Consider the following 19,474-nt stretch of genomic DNA (forward strand, 5'->3'; position numbering starts at 1 on the left):
GATTGTTTTCGATAGACCCCCGGCTTAGGCCCGATAACAGTATAACAAACAATAAAACATAAATGCATATAAACTAGTACACTAACAACACTAGTCACAAGATAATACTATAGCCATAAAATAATACTAAAAACTATATGTCCGAGATCATAGACATCACTTAACACCACGAACAAGAAACTTCAGCCACACATAAAGAATGCTCCCCTACTGTTATCGATGTGTAATTTGTTATAAGAAAGTGCTCCGTGAATAATGAATGTTGCTCGTGAAAAATGAGCTAAGACAACATGGAGAAGAAGAAGAGATGGCTACCGGTCGCCAGTGAGCAGATCAAGCTTCAAGTTCACTTTGTCGATGGCCATTTGTTGAGCCCTCGATCTGTTTCCATGATCTCGGCGATAATGTCAGTAGCAATAAGCCGGAAGCTCAAATAGCTAGACCACATATCAAGCCGATCCATAACCCCTGCATCATATTAAAGGTCGAGTTCATCAAGTTTAAATCTCGCATCTGTCTAAACGATGACACTAAATAAAGCGCGGCTGCACTTGAACTACCTGAGCGTATAGGTTGAACTTGAAAGCAACGAGGCCTGCTATTGGCATGCCGATGAAATACAATGTCGCCAAGTTGATGCACGTAGCACCACGCTGCCACCCGCATCCTCTAGCCACCCCTGATCAATTCAATTACTCCACAAGTATATTAAGGTTATTTTGAATGCCAAAACACACACACACAGAGTCTTAAAAAAGGGCTGCCCGGTTGCACTAAAGCTCCTGCTATGGCGCAGGGTTCGGGGAACGGCCCCACCACAAGGGTGTATTGTACGCAGTCGTACCTTGCATTTCTGCCAGAGGCTGTTTCCAAGGCTTGAACCCGTGACCGCTTGGTCACATGGCAGCAACTTTACCAGTTACTAGTTACACACACACATAATCTTACCTGATAAAATTCCTTGAGAGAAATCCAATATAAAGGATATTAATAGAAGCGGTATCATGGACGCAAATTTCTTAATTATCTCCGCGTTATTGCTGAAGAGGCCAGCCCAGCCAACATGATGATTCAATAGAGCCAAACAAAGATCAAGACCGAAAAGAATAGTTAACTTGACAGCAGCAGCCACGACATGTCTAACTTCGCCGGGATTTTCAGCTCTTGTTTGTAGCTCTGGTGCTGCATATACGGGTTAGATATACGTATTAATTTGGTATCAAGGGACAATAAGAAGAGAATTCAACTGACATATCCCTTCCCGTTTCAATTTGTTTGTTTTAATTTGACCGAGCATGGAGTTTAAGAAAGTATAGAAGACTTTAGAATCTTATATTGGTCGATCTTAAGGTAAGACTTTTGAGAATGTATAATGTATCAAATACCCTTTAATCTTGTGATCGTAAACATGTCATATGTGATGTTTAAATGAAAGAGCTGTCAAATTAGGAAAGAGACGTTTTCTTTTTGAACAGACTAAAACGGAAAGTAAGACAAACAAATTGAAACAGAAGGAGTAATCGTTACTCCTAGTACATTATATATATGCATGTTAAGCCTGTTACCAACAATATATATTACGAATCTAACAGTGTAAGAATTTATTCAGTTAAACTCATAGTTATGACATCATATTCGTCAATACCTCACAGCTAGACTCAGACCGGAAGACAGCATGTGGGCGATGGCTTGGATATTTAAACTGAGAAGTCGCAAATATTTAAACAGAGAAGTCGCAAACAAAAGAATGTCAGCCTCGATGAATGTGAAAATGTGATATACGGTCCAAAGCAGAGAAGCTTTACCTCATCGCAATTGTGGAAATAGTTGTTACCGGATTTGGCATTAAGCCAGCCAATAACACAAGAATCTCAAAACCGCAGCACTCCAAACTGTGTATATATCTATGTACATCGTCAACAACAACAACAACAATCTCACAAGTGCTGTCAGGGGAGAGTAGAGGGTACGCAACCTTAGAGAGGTTGTTTCCGATAAACCCTCAGCTTAAATAAAGCATTTCAAAGGAGTCCGAGAAAGAGATTACAGAAATAAAAGCAGTAACAACAACAAAGAAAACGAAATTGACAGCAGTACATAACATACAGAAGAAAGAACAGTAATGACAACGCAATAATGAGTATATGTACATCAACTTGAGCATGTTACTTACCAGGCCATGGCAGCAGAAGGCAAAGCCAATTTCAAGTTTGTAACGAGATGATGAAATGGCTCGAATGAGAAACCGTAATTCCAGGTGATATGGTTGAAACTATTCGAGAAGAACACGTATAGGCTAAACATGAGGAGTGAAATCCAAATGGAAATGGATGTTGCTAATGATGCTCCTTTAAAACCAAGACCTGTCCAATGAACCAAAGCATACGCGATGATAGCAATGTGTATGACTAAAGACGCCAGCAAAAACACAAACATAGGATCTAAAATCGACTGCGCCTTAAGAAATCTCATTACATTTTGCAAAACACCATATCCAAACAATCCAGGTATAAGAAATTTCAAGTACACCCCGGCTTCTTTAGCGATATCATAATCCTGATGAAATACATGAACCAAAATTGCATCGGAATACCACCAGAGAAGAGCGATCGCAATTGAAAAGAAGAACAATATGATGCATGATATTTGCAAATGTATCTGCAACATCCTGTACGTTCTCGTTCTATATGCTTGTCGACATAATGGCTCGACTACAGCACTTAATCCAAACATGAAAGAAAAACCAGTGATCACAGCCCACGAATGAGCAAGATTCGCAGCAGCAAGTTGAAGATCGCCAATGTGACCAGCAAACATGACGGAAACAAGATTGATTGAATAGAAACTAGTCAACATAACAATCATTGGCCCCAAAATCATTCCCTGATACATCACCTCCTCCATGTCTATCAACTTATTCAGCCACCTTTCTGTCACTTCCATTATGCCTATTAACTTATTCCACCACCAGTTTGTCGCCGTCGCCGTTGTCGTTGCCGGCACCGCGCTTTTTTCATTACCTAACGCTGGTGTAATGGATGAATTGATGAGTTAGCCATTGATGGGACGATGCAAAAGTAAAAAAGAATCACTTTCTATGTAGTAGATGTGTGCAACTATTGAAGAGGTTGAATTCGAGTACAACACTTAAGAAGGAAAGAGTTTGAATCAAAGAAGGAGTCTCAACTAAAGTGGAACACTAAAGCAAAGAGTTTGAATTGAAGAATAACTCTATGAAGAGTTTGAAGAATAACAAAGAAAACAAGGCAATTAACAAATTGACTTCTGAAGTGCTACTCAATTACTGAAGGAGCACATTGAAGAACCAGGTCCTAGTGCAGATTCTAGCAAAGAGATTTAGCTTTGATTTGTTAGTAATTGTTCGTCGAGTTGAATTTTTGATGTATTCTTAGTTTCAGCGGGTTATGAACTAAATCAGAAGTGTCGTCTTCGAGTTGAGGATAACACAAAGACTTGGGAACACATAACTTAGAGAGATTTGTGTGTACGTATGAATTAGGGTTTATAATTCCTTAGGTTACAGAGTTTGTAATCATTTGTTGTGAGGCTCATTATGTTTAGTGAAGTTGGGGTTGAATCACGTAGAGGTATTGGTCATGGTTTTTTATATCTTTTGTGAGCCGGGTGTTTTCCACGTAAAACTATCGTGTTCATACCTTACTGTCTTTACTAGCTTCCCTTAAAACATGTCAGGCAACCCATTTCACTCATAATACTGCTTCCGTTAAAACACGTTAGGCAACTTGTTTCACGCATAAGGTACTTGTAAGTTAAACACTAGGTCATTTAGTATATCAATATGTTATTACTTCTCATTTATCTAAATCTTGTAGCCAAAGGAATAAAGTGCAAGCAAGTTGGCTTGCATGTAATGTGAAGAAACCTTTATCACATCGCGATGAACGCATATATAGAAGATACATGTCATATACTTAATTGGTATTACATAAACACTCGATGTAGATAAGTTTTTTTCATTTGCAACCCCACTTGAGTAATGACAACTATATGGATACAACAATCAAACTTAAACTAGAATCATTACATATATATACACTAACTTATAATCTAATTAACTTGATAAGGTAGTCTTCTGATACTTAAAAACGAGAGGAAAATTTTGTATTGAAACTTCGCTCTGATATGAGGGAAGCAACTCTTATTGAAGATTGTAAATACCTGTTGGAAGTCAACAAGGCGTCGACAAGGGGTCATATATTATCCATATTTGGAGAGAAGCAAACAAGCGCGTAGTGTAGCTTACGAGAGATTTTAGTGAAAAGGATTCAATTTAGGAAGGCAAGTGGCAACCTTTATTCTCTTTCAAAGTTTCAGGCTGAAGTAGTTGTTTCACTGTCTAAACAAGATGGCGATTTGGTTTCCGCACTGAAACTTTTCTTATCTTGACTAGGACAAATGAAGATCTTCTTCGCGACATTGCAGAACTCTCTGCGATAAAGTAATTGAGCACCATATTAGTGATATGTAATGTAGTAGTGATCTAACATATAGCTATAATTCATGAATAGAGACATAGACCTTGTTTACGTATTAAGAATTCAACTAAATACTAATAAATATTTGACTATGAACGCAATTACTATTATATATTAACTTGAGTTCGTTGCAGACATCCCATAAACTTCGACTTTTAACCTATATATTTTCTATTTTAAGTTAAACATGGTGAAAGAAACACTTACGGCCAAGGATGATCGCCCATAAGCATCACATCCCCTTCATCATCTGTAAAAACGATCTCCCACTTATTTCGTGCATGGAGCTCTTCCTGGATATCGAACATCTCTTTGAGTTCCTTTACGAGCTCATCATATCCGCTCAGTACAGTTAAATCGACTGCACGACCCACAGCTACCCCTTGCATGTGAACCTTTTCAAGGGATTCATATAAGGTGGAAAACATTTTTATTTCGATTGATGTCTTTGGAGTGATAATGAACGTGTAAAAACACAATTTACTTTCTCGTTTTGGTTTTCATACCTTGGTGCGACTTCTTGTGGAACAAATCTGCTTGCCGTGGACCTCGTTCGGAGGCAAATGCAAATGCTCATGGTTTTGATCTTTTGAAAGGCCAGAGTTGTCTTGTGAATCACCAGCAGAAGTCGTGTTTCCAAAGCACCCTTCAGCAGAGTTATCGGAGTTGTTGGCTGGTTTTAGAGTCCGATTCTCAATAGCAGAACCGAGTGAGGGACTTTTCAAGTCAATACCGAACAATCTACAGGATATGATTGTATCGCCTTTCCTCTCATCGTTCTGCTTTCCGAATTGTGAGGATGCAAAGCTTGTAAAAGCAGGCCGAGGTGAAGCAATTTTATTAGCTTCTGTCTCATCAAAAAACATATTCAAAGAATGCTTGTTTCCACCTGAAACTTTTGGTTCGTTATGTGGTCGATGTCTTTTATTCTTCACTGACATTGGATGAACGAGAGAACTAGTGACTGGCGCTACAAATGGTTCGATATCCCAAGGAGAAACTCTATCAGGTCTTGAAACGGATGCTGGCTCATCCCACTGAACCTGGAAAGACGAGAAAGATATGGTGAAATTTTAAATCAATCAAAATGATTGGTTCATTCGATGTCGACAACAACCAACTATATCAACCTTCAACGATCGCCATTGAGAATCTTTCCACTGCGAGGAACTATCTTCAACTCCGACTATGGTACCTGTAAATCTGGAAAATTACAAAGGAACAATGAAAGAAACATACATTGAGCAACTTTATACGTAGAGAAACATCTTGTTCGAGCTTCAATAAAGTTGATATTTTACCACCTGCTCTCAGGAACCTCTTCCCCTTCAAAATGCATCTTGAATCTCATGCCAACTGAATACCGATGATTGACAGCCTCCAGATATTTGTTTAAGCCTACGATAAACTGACTTGTTCTGACAATTTTCCACACACAATATTGAGAACGTAAGCAACATTTAGCATGTTCTCCCAAAAGAAAAACCAATTTCAACATTGCGTAAAAGAGATAAAAGGGCAGCCCGGTACACTAAGCTCGGGGTTCGGAGAAAGGCCGGACCACAGGGTCTATTGTATTCAGCCTTACCATGCATTTCAGAAAGAGCCTGTTTCCACATCTCGAACCCGTCGCCTGTGACCTCCTGATCACATGGTAACAACTTCTCGGTTACCAAGGCTCCCATTCATTGCGAAAAGACATCTAGAATTTAAATCTTTTATGAATAGAGGTGAGTATAAGAGAAACCTCGGTTTGTAATAAACGACAAGCATGGTCTGGGTCGCAACAGCGTGAGATGCAGTAGCTAACACTCCTAGGTGCATGCTCTGACTTGAAATCATTGATTGTGGAATTGAACATGGTTGGCAAACAAGTCGTCTAATTCCTATTCGGACTTCACCTTTTTCACTCCTAAACACAACATATTTGCGTAACATAATGAGTAAATAGTCAGTAGTCATGCAACAATCGTGATGTATACGATAGATTTAAAGCGATATAGACAAACAAACAAGCACCAGAGATAAACCTCAAGAATACAAAAGAATCCCCCGCAACTAATCTCTTTGAGGAAACGAAGGTACTCCACCCCGTGGTAAGTAAATGCCTCCGGGGTTGACCTGTCACTCAGGAATCAAGAGTGAGCACTTGGACCATAATTGATAGTTCCGTTGATACTATCCTTTTGTTGTAGACAAACCAAAGTGGACACGAGAAGGTGTCCGAAGATTACCTCTAAATATATGTTTAAAGCGCCACTCAAAACCATGAAGGTCCTTGGCGACCAATTCCTGTGCTGGAGTCGGTTGGGTCATGTCCTACATACAAAATATAGTATCACAAGATCGACAGGTTTCCTGAAAATGTAACAACAACGGATCAAGTATATTACCAGGGGAGGTAAGCATTCGTTAGCATGTTTCCGGAAAATGGAAAATCCACCATGAGTGCTCGTATCCGATGCAGTTAGAACCTTGTAGAAGAAATGAACTTTGGGCCTCGGAGGCTCAGGAGGGGATGGGTCTGGATTAGTCGGCTCAACTTGCTAAATCGGATAAAACCAATTCTTTTAGACAAAATTGATCACCACAACATAGAAGAGCAAGTGAACACAACATAGTTTCACACAAGCAAGAAAATAGGTTCTTTAAGTTCTTACATCTGCTTCTGGCAACAACGTAATCTGCGCATAAACCTCATCGGTATCTTGCTCAGCCTACAACAATTTTCCATGTAAATTCTAAAGACAACTATAAAATCGAACTGGAGTTAGCTACGAACTTTGTCACTAATTTGTACCTACATAGCTCATAGCTAACACAAATTTTTGATGAAAGTGCAGCTAATTACCATAAGTTGAATGTCAAGAACGCGACAAAGGATCTTTGGTTGCAGATTGAACATTGGCATTCTCTGATTCAGCTCCCGGTTTGTTGATGCCTCCAACTATCCATACCATAAAATCAAATCGACAAAATGAATATAACGATCCACCAAAACACTACAAAATATCCAAGAGGAGATGAAAACGGAAAAGACACCCTTTGAACAAAACTCAATAATCAACCAACTTACAACAACATCATACCCAATGTGATAACATAACCGGGTCTGGAGAGAGTAGTGTGTACACATACCTTATCCCTAACAGAGGCGGAGTCAGGATTTGAACTAAGAGGATTCAACATTTGAAGAAAACCTAGCCAGCGGGGGTTCATCGCCTACTATAGGTACATCAAAAAATAATGTACAAATGGTATATTTTTCCATCGAAGGGGGTTCAGATGAATCTCCTAGCTCCGCCCCTGTCCGTAACTCAAGGTGGTAGAGAGGTAGAGAGGTAGAGAGGTCGTTTCCTAAAGACCCTCGACTCAAGTGCATCAATTCAAAGTAGTTGTAATCAAGGAAATACGGCAATGAAGAAAGCATGACGACTAATACAGAAAGCAATACAAAGCATACAGAAAAGGAACAATAACAATGTCATATGATAACAAACATCAAAAAGCAAGAAGCTAAACAAACAAGACTAATACTACGACACACACGGTGCTCCAAACTACCACCAAGCTTAATTCCACCTACAAATCGTGAGTCCTATGTTGCTCGGACTCTTCAAAAATGTCAATGGGTGGGTGTCAGATTCTTTAGAAATAGTGTATTTTTTGAGAATCCGACACGGGTGCGCAGTGGTGGAGCCAGAATTTTCATTAAGGGGTTCAGAAGTAAACATACGAACTAATTAAAACGTGACAATGTTCAACAACCTACTAACCTTCTACTCTAATCCTCGACCTATATAATCGACCAACTTGCACCCCATAACCAAAGGGAATCCAAGATTTAAACATCATGAGTTCGAGTTCGAAATTCTACCACAACATGTTCAAAATCTATTATTTATACTTATTTGGTAACTCATTTAACACATATAAATACATGATCTAAGCAAAAATTACTACTCAAAGCCAAAATCTTGAAACAAATTATTAATAACTATGAAACAAAAACAATAAAACATACTTGTTCCATATGACCTTGTGGAAAATAATAAACTCTTTCTTCATTTTTTGGAATATCAACTAATGGACCTGCACATAATCTCCATAACTCTTGATACAATTCATCTTCACCTGATCAAACATTTTTCACAACAAAAAAAGATTACAAAAATAATTTTACAAAAGCCTATATTATTTACTCTTTAATATATAATAACCAAAAGAAAAAAAAAACAGACCTTCAGCTGAGAAATTGTGAGACATAAAATAACCTTTATTTGCCATTAAATATAATGAAATAATTCCAAAAAAAAAAAAATATTATGACTAAAAGTTTGTATCTTTGTCACAAAGGAATATTAGACACAACTTCAAAATTAGGAACATTAAATCTTGCATTTGTCACCTCTAATGACAGACACTGAGACACAACAATAAATTTGAAACATGTTTTGGTTGAACTTATATATATAAGTGCTTGGAAAAAAGGTGTGCAAAGTTTTTCGGGATAATTTTGTCATTTTGAATATTTTATACATGTGTTTTATCATGATGAATATTTTATGTTTTGTGTTTGCTATACTGTTATCTGTATCGAGTCGGGAAATTATCGAAAACAACCTCTTTACTTCATATTAAGTAGCGGTATGGTTTGCGTAAATATTACCTTCCTCAATCCCTACTATGTGAGACTATACTGGATGTGTTGTTGTTGTTGTTATTTTATCATGATAATATTATACTGTTTTATCATAATGAATATTTTATGTTTTGTGTCTGTTATACGGTTATTTGTACCGAGTCGGAGATCTATCGGAAACAACCTCTTTACTTCATATTAAGTAGTGGTATGGTCTACGTAAACATTACTCTCCCCAAATCCTACTATGTGAGAATATACTGGGTATGTTGTTGTTGTTATTTTATCATGCTAATGTTATACTATTTTATCATGATGAATATTTTATGTTTTGTTTCTGTTATACGGTTATCTATACAGAGTCGGGATCTATCGGAATCAGCCTCTTTACTTCATATTAAGTAGTGGTATGGTCTGCTTAAACATTACCCTCCTCAAACTCTACTATGTGAGAATATACTAGATGTGTTGTTGTTGTTGTTGTTGTTATTTTATCATGATAATGTTATACTATTTTATCATGATGAATATTTTATGTTTTGTGTTTGTTATACTGTTATCTGTACCGAGTCGGAGATCTATCGAAAATAGCCTCTTTACTTCATATTAAGTAGTGGTATGGTCTACGTGAACATTACTCTCCCCAAATCCTACTATGTGAGAATATACTGGGTATGTTGTTGTTGTTATTTTATCATGATAATGTTATACTGTTTTATCATGATGAATATTTTATGTTTTGTGTCTGTTATACAGTTATCTATACTGAGTCGGGATCTATTGGAATCAACCTCTTTACTTCATATTAAGTAGTGGTATGGTCTGCGTAAATATTACCTTCCTCAATCCCTACTATGTGAGAATATACTAGATGTGTTGTTGTTGTTGTTGCTATTTTATCATGATAATGTTATACTGTTTTATCATGATTTTATGTTTTGTGTCTGTTATACGGTTATCTGTACCGAGTCGGAGATCTATCGGAAACAACCTCTTTACTTCATATTAAGTAGTGGTATGGTCTACGTGAACATTACTCTCCCCAAATATTACTATGTGAGAATATACTGAGTATGTTGTTGTTGTTGTTATTTTATCATGATAATGCTTATATCATATTGGTCGGTTCATCGGAAATGGTCTGGTGATCAATACTCACTTCGATAAAGGTCGTTTTTTCTCGGTGTTTCTGTGCTATGAAATACGAATTCATGATTTTGAGTGTTTTATGTTTGTATTAGTACATGTTGATTTTTCTAAATTCAGATGACAGACTTCGATTGTTCTGAAATTTGGTTGGTCTATTGAAAATGGTCCGGTGATCAATACTCACTGTGAAAAGCGTTGTTTCTCTGGTGTTTTGGGGTCATGAAACACGAATTCATGATTTTGAGTGTTTTATGTTTGTATTAGTACATATTGATTTTTCTGAAATTAAATGACAGATTCCGACTGATCTAAAATTTGATGGGTCTGTTGAAAACGGTCTGGCGATCAATACTCACTGTGACAAGAGTCGTTTTTCTGATGTTTCGGGGTCATGAAACACGAATTCATGATTTCGAGTGTTTTATGTTTGTATTAGTACATGTTGATTTTTCTGAACTTGGATGACAGATTCCGATTGATATGAAATTTGGTCAGTCTATTGAAAACGGTCTGGTGACCAATACTTACTATGAAAAGCGCTGTTTTTTTGGTGTTTCGGGGTCATGAAACAAAAATTCATGATTTCGAGTGTTTTATGTTTGTATTAGTACATGTTGATTTTTCTGAATTTAAATGACGAACTTCGATTGTTCTGAAATTTGATCGGTCTATTGAAAATGATCTGGTGATTAATACTCACTGTGATAAGCGTTGTTTTTCTGGTGTTTCACGATCATGAAACACGAATTCATGATTATGGACGTTTTATGTGTGTACTTAGTACATGATAATTTTCCTAAATTCGATTGAGAGACTCTGACTAGCCTATTATTTAATCGACGCGTCAAAAATATATTTGATTAATCACATCTTTGGAATAAAATCCAGTTACCAAAGGATAATCAATACTCACAATGACAAATATCATATTTTGACATCTCTAGATCATGAAACACAAATTCATAACTTTAAATGTAGTATATTAGTATATGCTAACATATTTATAATTATTTTTTAAAAAATATACTAAAAGTTAGTATATCACCATCATACTAAAAAATGTTCTATTGAGTTGGAGTATATTATGTGAAGACCATCATAGGCAAATAGGAATATTAATTTACCATCCAAGTTGATATTGTTTAACTCTCTTAAAATTGATTCCACGTAAGCAAATCATGATTATTGGAATTTAGAAAGAAAAAAAATAAAATTATTAAGTGGCCATATATTATATATCCCTAGGATCATAGGGCCAATGACATCCTTTTGACCTTGACAAATGACTTTTCAAAAATGAGATTGGTTTTTTTTATTAATGCTTACATTAAAATAAACTGATTAACGTAGAATATTTTGTGCATTAAGTTGTTCATAATGTACAAATTATTTGGTGTCTGAAATTATTGACACGATACATTAATTTGAATTATATATGTAAGATTTATTAAAAACTGGTGCTTTCGGTCAAGATTTTTTTTTTTTTTTTTAAATTATGATTAAATTTCGAGAAATCTAATTAAAAATGAAAATTCAGATAGTACCACTATCCTCACACACACATGCGAAAAAGTTCTCCGTATTAGTTTGAGTCAAAAATAATGAACTAAGTTAAATCTGCAGAACCCGTCCTAGATCCTTCATTTGGCATAGGTCCTCAGACACATACGCAAAAAAATTCTCCGTATTATATACAGTTTGAGTCGAAAGTAATAAACTCAGTTAAATCTGCAGAACCCGTCCTAGATCCTTCATTGGCATAGGTTAGCTAGTACTCTTCATCACCGTCCTCACACACATATGGAGAAAAATTCTCCGTATCACACACAATTTGAGTCGAAAGTAATGAACTCAGTCAAATCTGCAGAACCCGTCCTAGATCCTTCATTGGCATAGGTTAGCTAGTATCCTTCATCACCATCACTATCACCGTCCTCACACATATACGCAAAAAGAATTCTTCGTATCACACACAATCTGAATAAAAAATAATGAATTCAGGTAAATCTGCAGAACCCATCCTAGATCCTTCAATTGGCATGGTTTAGCTAGTACCCTTCATCACCATCACTACTACCGTCCTCACACACATACGCAAAAAAATTCTTCATATCGCACACAGTTTGAATCGAAAGTAATGAATTCAGTTAAATCTGTAGAACCGTCCTGGATCCTCCATTTGTCATAGGTTAGCTTGCTAGCTTGCCACTTGTTCACTAGCAATGAACTTTAGATTATTTTTAAATAGGACATGATGACACAAGGCATGACGTGTAAACCATGGTTTCAATGTTTAATATACTATATTAATTTATTTAGTGGTGTTCCTTTTATTTCATAAACTAAACTAAACTTTATAGTACAAAAAGATAATTAAAGTTAAATTCATTATTACAGCTTGTTAGCAAATAATACAACAGTTTCATGCTACTTTAGTACTATGCATCTTTATTTGAGTATCTTTTTCTTTGTTTTAGAGGGTAGATGAGGCTCTAGGACGGCATCGTTAGAATTTTGAGAGTTAAATAAGGTTTTATCGTGATTTTTTTATTTTTAAATATAAAAATTTAGTTTTAAATTACTTAATTATATTCTTGGAATTGTACAAATTTAGAGATAGTTTTGGATTTTTTTTAATATACTACAACATAATTTGGTTGGAACCTCGTGCCGTGTTGCACTCAAAGACGAATTCAAAATTTAAGTCGACCGCGACGAAGGTTTATGATAGTGAGTGCAAACTTAGTATACATAAGCAAAATAGTGAAATGTTGTTGAAATACTAATGTGTCATTGTTTTGGACAGTTTTGTCACGATAAAAATTCATGACACATATTATTCAATTTGATTTGACAGGACTTATGGATTTATTTCTCAAACTATGACATCATCAAGCTCAAAAGTACGTGTACATATAAACTTAATTTACGTTTAATAAAACCTTTTACTTTCGTTTCATTTTGATGTGAAATTTGCCTAAGGTATCGTAATCAGAAATAGATGAATCTAACTAGAAAGAAAACAAAACAAAATAGAGCTATGGTTTTTGCTCACTTGAACTATATATATTTGTGGATCACACCTTATTAATGTTTGAATTGTATTATATGGGCTTGAAAGTTGGGCTTCCCATGGCCCACTTTTACTTCAGCCCAAACCACTATTGGGTTTTTTCGTGTCCGCTTCGTTCTTCCTCGTACTTGGAATTGCTATACTTGAGTCGGGAATCTTTTGAAAACAATCTCTCACAAAATAGTAAGAAAGTCTAAGATATACTCTATCCTTCCCAAACCTCATTTATGGGATTTCACTGGGTATGTTGTCGTCGTTCAATTTTTTATGTGCAAGATAGAGAACGTGCAAGAGAAAATAATTAAAGGGAAAAATAGCACAGAATTAATTCAAGCAGATAATGTCACATCATGTTCAAAGTATCTGGATTGGGCGAATGCAACAACTGATGTCAGAGTAATGATTTGACAAGAAAGATACGAAGATAGCGGAGTGATAGTGTGAGACTCCGCGTAATTTCTTCGTTCATCCACGAACTGATTTGAAGGGAGGCCTTGGAGTAACTGGTAAAGTTGTTGTCATGTGACCAGGAGGTCACAGGTTCAAGCGTTGGAAATAGCCTCTAGCAGAAATGCAACGTAAGGCTGCGTACGATATACCCTTGTGGTGGGGCCCTTCCCCGGATACCGCGCATAGCGATAACTTTAGTACACCGGACTTTCCTTTTTTTTTTTTTTATCCACGAACTGATTTACTATTTTTATCCATAGCTTCGAAGATGTATATAAACACACGCAAAAAAGAAAAAAAAAAAGTGACCATGAGATGATGGTTCACGCAGTGGCGGAGTTAGGATTTTTATTGAGAGGGTTCAGAACTAAACATACGAACTAGCCGAAGGGTGTTCAACATCTACTATATATATACCTAAAAAATATTTTAAACCATATAAAAATAATATAATTTCACATCGAAAAAGGTTTGGATAAACCTCGCATTGATAGATGAAAAGAAACAAAATTTACGTATAAAATATAGTAATACGCTTAATGACGTGAGACAATATTAAGAAAAATCATGTAAGTTCAATACATATCATATCATATAATATTAAAAATATTAAATTATGGGTTAAATAAGTTAGATGCTGACCAATTCTTTATTTATTTATTTAAGTTCATTTCCACTAATATTTATTTATTTAAGAAAAATAACAATGTTTGGTATAATAAGTAAACTTTGGGCTGACTGTTTCCACATGATATTGACAAGTCTAAATGCACACCTCGTGAATTGAAACTTAACTTAGCAACTAAGTTGTTGTTTTTTTTTTCTAAAAAATAAAAATAGACAAATACATAAATAAGAAATATTATTTTTTAAAGGCATAAAAAGTAGCATTTCTCGAGAAATAATTCTACTCTAATATTGATAAAAATATTTTTTTAATTGATTAATCAAGCACAAACTATTACTCTTTAATTAATAGTAAATAAGCATGTATTTTGGAAACTTCGAAGAGGAGCCTCGGAGAAACGGTTTAGTTAGTCTCAGTGTGATTTATCGGTTATACTTTTTAATCGTTGAAGTATTTATTAAGGCTTGTAATTTGTATTAGCGTAAGCTATCGACATCACATTTCTTGAGGTGTTCTTCCACCCAAATCATGCTAATACGAAATATTTTATGCACCAAACTGCCTTTTGAAGCAGATTTTTGAAACTTACTTAACATATTATAAAATATAGTATATGATTATCTCTCCTAATTGTTAGCCAACCCAATAATCGTCATTAAATTAACTCAAAACTAAAATATTTTCTTGAATAAGCTCAATAATATATAGAAGAAAGTACAATTTTTTTCCCCACACAAATTTTAGAAGGAAATTTATAAATAGTTTAATGGAATATTGAACTACTTATACATACATTAATTAATAAATAATGACGTTTGATCTTTCTTTTTTTTTTTTTTTCTATTTAGGGAATTAATTAATAAACAATGATGTCCTTTTCTCTAAACCGTGTTTTTGTCACCTAAAATAACCCCACACAGTGAAATCCTTATTCCACTTTCTTCTATTTTAGACGAATTTCATATCGGATTGAAAAAAATAAATAAAAGATTTTATAAGATATAATATGAATTTACGTGATATAAAAATTTTGAATTGGATAATGACGTAATTCAATAAATAAATTTTTGAGATATTCATGAGAAAGAAAAAACCAAATGAGTTTGTAAGGCAAACCATACAATCACATGATATTCATGCTCTTGAAATAAATTTATAAAAGTTATACGTAGAATCAAAGCGAGCAATACTTGTCATGAACTTCAAAAGATTTATCGAGCAATCAATAATAATTTATGCAAAGACACATGTTATTTATTTTTACTAGTTTAACGTAATTAATTATTAACAACAATAATAATAAATCATTATAATTTTATAAATAAAATTTAAAGAAGGTGTAGTGTGCAAAGATAAAAAGATCGTTTTTATAGTCAGTTGGCTAATAAAATAAATCAAATCAAATATGGAAAAGAATGATTATTAATTATATGAAAAAGAAATTATTAGTCTCTTCGTTTCATTTTAGTTAGGCACATATTATTTTACATGGTGATTAAAAAAATCATAAAATGAATGATGAATTTTATTATTTTATCCTTTATGCATTTTAATGATATTCATGGAGCATATTAATGAATATCAAAGTTGCAATTGTTTACATTTAATATATTTTAATAATTATAGAGTAAAATGAGAAAAGATCAATCAATTCTATTTTAATGATATTCATGGAGCATATTAATGAATATCAAAGTTGCAATTGTTTACATTTAATATATTTTAATAATTATAGAGTAAAATGAGAAAAGATCAATCAATTCTATTCTGATTAGTAAGTGATTTAATTGGGATATTTACTTTTCGTAAGATGATCAATTAAAATAAGACGAACCGAGTAATCATTTATAATGCAATCAAGTACTTATTACTTTCCCGTCATTCATCTTTACTTGTCTACATTATTAATAACAAATATCCAACATTATCCAATTTAAAATTTAATAAATCATTTTAGTCTTACTATACAATTCATTATCTAATATATCTCCTAATCATTCAATTTTTTAATATTTAATAGTGATAAAATTAAAATTATTCATATCTAGGGGTGGACGTTCGGTATTCGGTTCGAAATTTTCAAATTTCGGATTTAGTAATTCAGTAATCGGTATTTGAACGTAGATACCATATACCATACTTATAAATATCAATTTGGTAATCGGTAAATTAAATTTTGATTCGTTACGGTATTTGGTAATACCATATTGAAATTGAAGATGTGCAAATGTATGTTTAAACTTCAAATAGTATATTTAAAAGAAACCCTATTTAGCATTATTTTTGTTGCTTTTACGAATATATTACCAAGGTGTAAGAGATTCTTTGAAATGACTAATACTATTATTTATTGGGTTGATTAGACATATCGTATATATATGTAATTCGGTATTCTGTAAATACCGAATACCAAACAGTATTAATATTTTGTACCAAACTCAATCCCAAATATTGAAATATTAAAATTTTATTTCTAAATATCATACCAAATATCGAATTACCAAATACCAATTACCAAATTTTTCAATTCCAGTTCGATAATTCGATTTTCGGTATCTAATTCCTCTCATTTCTAGGAAACTTCCTCTACCGCGTTTACTCAACTCCCTTACCCCATCCCCTCGACCCCACCTACCCCACCCACACGTAGAGAATTTCATATAATTCACCTATAAAGTAACTGAAAAAGAAGAAGCTATATAGTGTATTGTTTTAATCCAACATTAAATCTTTATAGCAAAGTTTTTCTGTATCTGAATCATCACAGAAAAATTTTCATCTGTACTTCTTTTAGTTGAATATTCAATCTTTGTAGCAAAAAAGAGTCCAAAAAAAATTTAAAAAAATGGAGAACAATAACTCATCTTTCTACCAATTCAGTGATAACCTACGTTTACATACAAACAACTTACCAAATTTATCATCAAATGATTCAATATGGAGTATCAACAATCATGTACTACTACCAAAAAAGCCTCAAGAAAGAAGAAACTTTGATATTAGAGTAGGTGGTGAAATTCATGCAAAAAATCCACCAAGAAATTACAATCTTTTTAGTAATGATGGTTGGAAGATTGCTGACGTGGCAGCTGCTCATGGTGGTGGTGGTGGGGTTGGTTTAAATGGTGGATTTAATAAAGGGGTTTATACAAACACTTTGAGTTTTAATAATATTGCATTGGACACCGCGCATGGCAGGAGGTTTAGTGCGTCGAGCTGCTCTATGGTGAGTAAGAAGAGTGGAAAAGGTGGTAATTTTGAGGATGATTATGGATTTGTGAATAAATTTGGGAAGAAAAATAGTAAGGTTAATAGGGAGAGTAATAAGGATTTGAGTGGTGGTGGTAATAATGAGAATAAGAAGTTTAAGACTTTGCCAGCATCAGAATGTTTACCAAGAAATGAAACTGTTGGTGGATATATATTTGTTTGTAACAATGATACTATGCATGAGAATCTCAAAAGAGAGCTCTTTGGTAAGTTTTTTTTTTTTTTTTTTTTTTTTTCCATTTTTTCATGTTTCAGTTATCGCATTATTTCGTTGTTGTTCCTCTTTTGGATACCTTATGTTGGTTTCCGTGAAGGAGCCTTGGAGTAACTGGTAAAGTTGCTGCCAAGTGATGAAAATAGCCTCTGGCAGAAATGCAAGGTAAGATTGCGTAGAATACATCCGATGTTGCGCATAGCGAGAGCTTTAGAGGAGCATTGGAGTAACTGGTGAAGTTGCTGCCGTTTGATCAAGAGGTCACAGGGTTCAAGCCTTGAAAATGGCCTCTGGCATAAATGCGAGGTACTGCTGCGTAGAATACATTCTTGCGGTGGTGGGGCCCTTCCCTTGATCGTGCGTATAGCGGGTGTTTTAGTGCACCGAGCTGTACTTTGCCCTTTATTGTTTTCCATGTTAATTGACATGTTTTCTATGCAGTCGTATGTCCTTTTCATAACTGCTTTGATTTGCTGCATTTGAGTCGAGGGTTGAAACAACCTTCTATACCTTTATGAGGTAATATAGCTGAGGCGATCACAACTATTTTGGGATTGGGGCGTAGTTGATACATAAACGTGCCCTTTAGCTTGGCTTCAACTTGTATTTATGCCCTCTGCGCACAAGTAGGCACTTAAACTTGTGTCCAAAGTAGGAGGTTATAGATGCGATATATGCGGCCAAGTTAATGGGCACGTTTATGTATAACTCCTTGATATTTTGATTGAGTTTACTAGATTTAATAGGTATATATGCACCTAGCTAATTGCTAGTACGAGATCACTGTAAAGCTAGTTAAGCAATTTTAGGACTCAGTATTCTCGAACTTGTTTCACTAGCAAGTTTGTGTTTCAATTTTGCTGTTTTAAAGTTGGTAATGGAACATAGGAATTTTCGCGATACGTTGTTCCAGTAGTTTCATATAAGAGAATTTCATACTGCTTGTGTTCGCGGTTAAACTCAGTAACATGAGTTTCACAGATGTAGGTGGTCTCAAATCCGTTAGCTTAGAAATAGTTTGAACTAAGATGAATCTCTGAACGCTATAAATGGTGTGGATATGTAGTTATTCTTCAGCTCGCGCAACAAAAGAAGTAAGTAAAATCGACATTTTTTCTGATTTCTGTCTCTGTTGCATTTCAGGTTTGCCACCTCGATACAGGGATTCAGTTCGCCAAATAACACCGGGGTTGCCTCTTTTCCTCTACAACTACTCGACACACCAGCTTCACGGAATTTTTGAGGTTTGTGTCTCTCTGTTTTTTCCATTTCGTGGTCGTAAATCTTTTATATATATTGTTTGGTCATTTAACTCGATGATACATGGATCGTTTTGTAGGCTGCAAGCTTCGGTGGGTCTAACATTGATCCTACAGCTTGGGAGGACAAGAAGAACACTGGTGAATCGCGCTTTCCTGCTCAGGTAAGAAAGCATGTTTTTAGTTTTTGTGCAGAATTTCATTCGGATATTTTACTGCTATCATACGAATTAATAGCATCCCGTCACCTAAAAGAGGGGCAGCATCCCGGT

At 34.8% G+C, this 19,474-nt stretch overlaps 3 protein-coding genes across 12 annotated transcripts; 1 reads left to right on the plus strand and 2 right to left on the minus strand.

The window, feature by feature from the left end:
- Positions 1-42: 42 nt before the first annotated feature.
- On the minus strand, positions 43-8,961 carry LOC107851954 (auxin response factor 9). 10 transcript variants are annotated; one of them, XR_007049421.1, is made up of 19 exons: positions 8,759-8,953; positions 8,542-8,651; positions 7,369-7,464; positions 7,178-7,234; positions 6,911-7,063; positions 6,752-6,836; positions 6,548-6,638; positions 6,265-6,429; positions 5,822-5,935; positions 5,648-5,720; positions 5,024-5,560; positions 4,725-4,912; positions 4,333-4,470; positions 2,174-3,026; positions 1,806-1,904; positions 1,646-1,702; positions 949-1,182; positions 561-679; positions 43-468 (listed from the first exon to the last, which is right to left on the minus strand). XR_007049421.1 is itself a non-coding variant. In XM_047402760.1 (14 exons), the coding sequence occupies exons 1-13, from the start codon at positions 8,802-8,804 to the stop codon at positions 4,353-4,355; spliced, it is 1,833 nt and encodes a 610-aa protein (XP_047258716.1). In that variant the 5' UTR covers positions 8,805-8,953; the 3' UTR covers positions 3,034-4,200; positions 4,333-4,352. The 10 variants fall into 10 exon arrangements, 2 of the variants coding, with proteins under 2 accessions (XP_047258716.1, XP_047258723.1); XR_007049436.1 differs by having other exon boundaries at positions 8,926-8,939; XR_007049422.1 differs by having other exon boundaries at positions 1,806-3,026; positions 8,759-8,961.
- Positions 347-2,943, minus strand: LOC107853790 (protein DETOXIFICATION 18). Its single transcript, XM_047413485.1, has 6 exons — positions 2,174-2,943; positions 1,806-1,946; positions 1,646-1,702; positions 1,500-1,558; positions 949-1,182; positions 347-468 (listed from the first exon to the last, which is right to left on the minus strand). Exons 1-6 carry the CDS (start codon positions 2,941-2,943, stop codon positions 347-349), a joined length of 1,383 nt encoding a protein of 460 aa, XP_047269441.1.
- An 8,096-nt stretch (positions 8,962-17,057) lies between the features above and the next one.
- LOC107851840 (DCD domain-containing protein NRP-B) lies at positions 17,058-19,474 on the plus strand (the record flags this gene model as incomplete). The annotated part of the gene is given in 3 exon segments (XM_047402773.1): positions 17,058-17,935; positions 19,087-19,187; positions 19,283-19,474. Coding segments are annotated over 3 exon segments (924 nt in total), but the record flags the coding sequence as incomplete, so codon positions are not given.

This window comes from Capsicum annuum, chromosome 1 (genome assembly GCF_002878395.1).
Source record: "Capsicum annuum cultivar UCD-10X-F1 chromosome 1, UCD10Xv1.1, whole genome shotgun sequence".
Taxonomy (NCBI): domain Eukaryota; kingdom Viridiplantae; phylum Streptophyta; class Magnoliopsida; order Solanales; family Solanaceae; genus Capsicum; species Capsicum annuum.

Excerpts from the sequence above, each read along its gene's own strand:
- LOC107853790 (XM_047413485.1), bottom strand. The coding sequence starts at position 2,943 with ATGGAAGTGACAGAAAGGTGGCTGAATAAGTTGATAGACATGGAGGAG. Across the intron at positions 1,703-1,805 it reads ATTTCCACAATTGCGATGAG|TTTAAATATCCAAGCCATCG; the intron begins GTAAAGCTTCTC and ends GCGACTTCTCAG. Across the intron at positions 1,183-1,499 it reads TACTCCTTCTGTTTCAATTT|CACCAGAGCTACAAACAAGA; the intron begins GTTTGTCTTACT and ends CCGTATATGCAG.
- LOC107851954 (XM_047402760.1), bottom strand. The coding sequence starts at position 8,804 with ATGGCAAATAAAGGTTATTTTATGTCTCACAATTTCTCAGCTGAAG. Across the intron at positions 7,235-7,368 it reads TTCTTGACATTCAACTTATG|GCTGAGCAAGATACCGATGA; the intron begins GTAATTAGCTGC and ends AAATTGTTGTAG. Across the intron at positions 6,837-6,910 it reads ACGAATGCTTACCTCCCCTG|GACATGACCCAACCGACTCC; the intron begins GTAATATACTTG and ends TTTTGTATGTAG.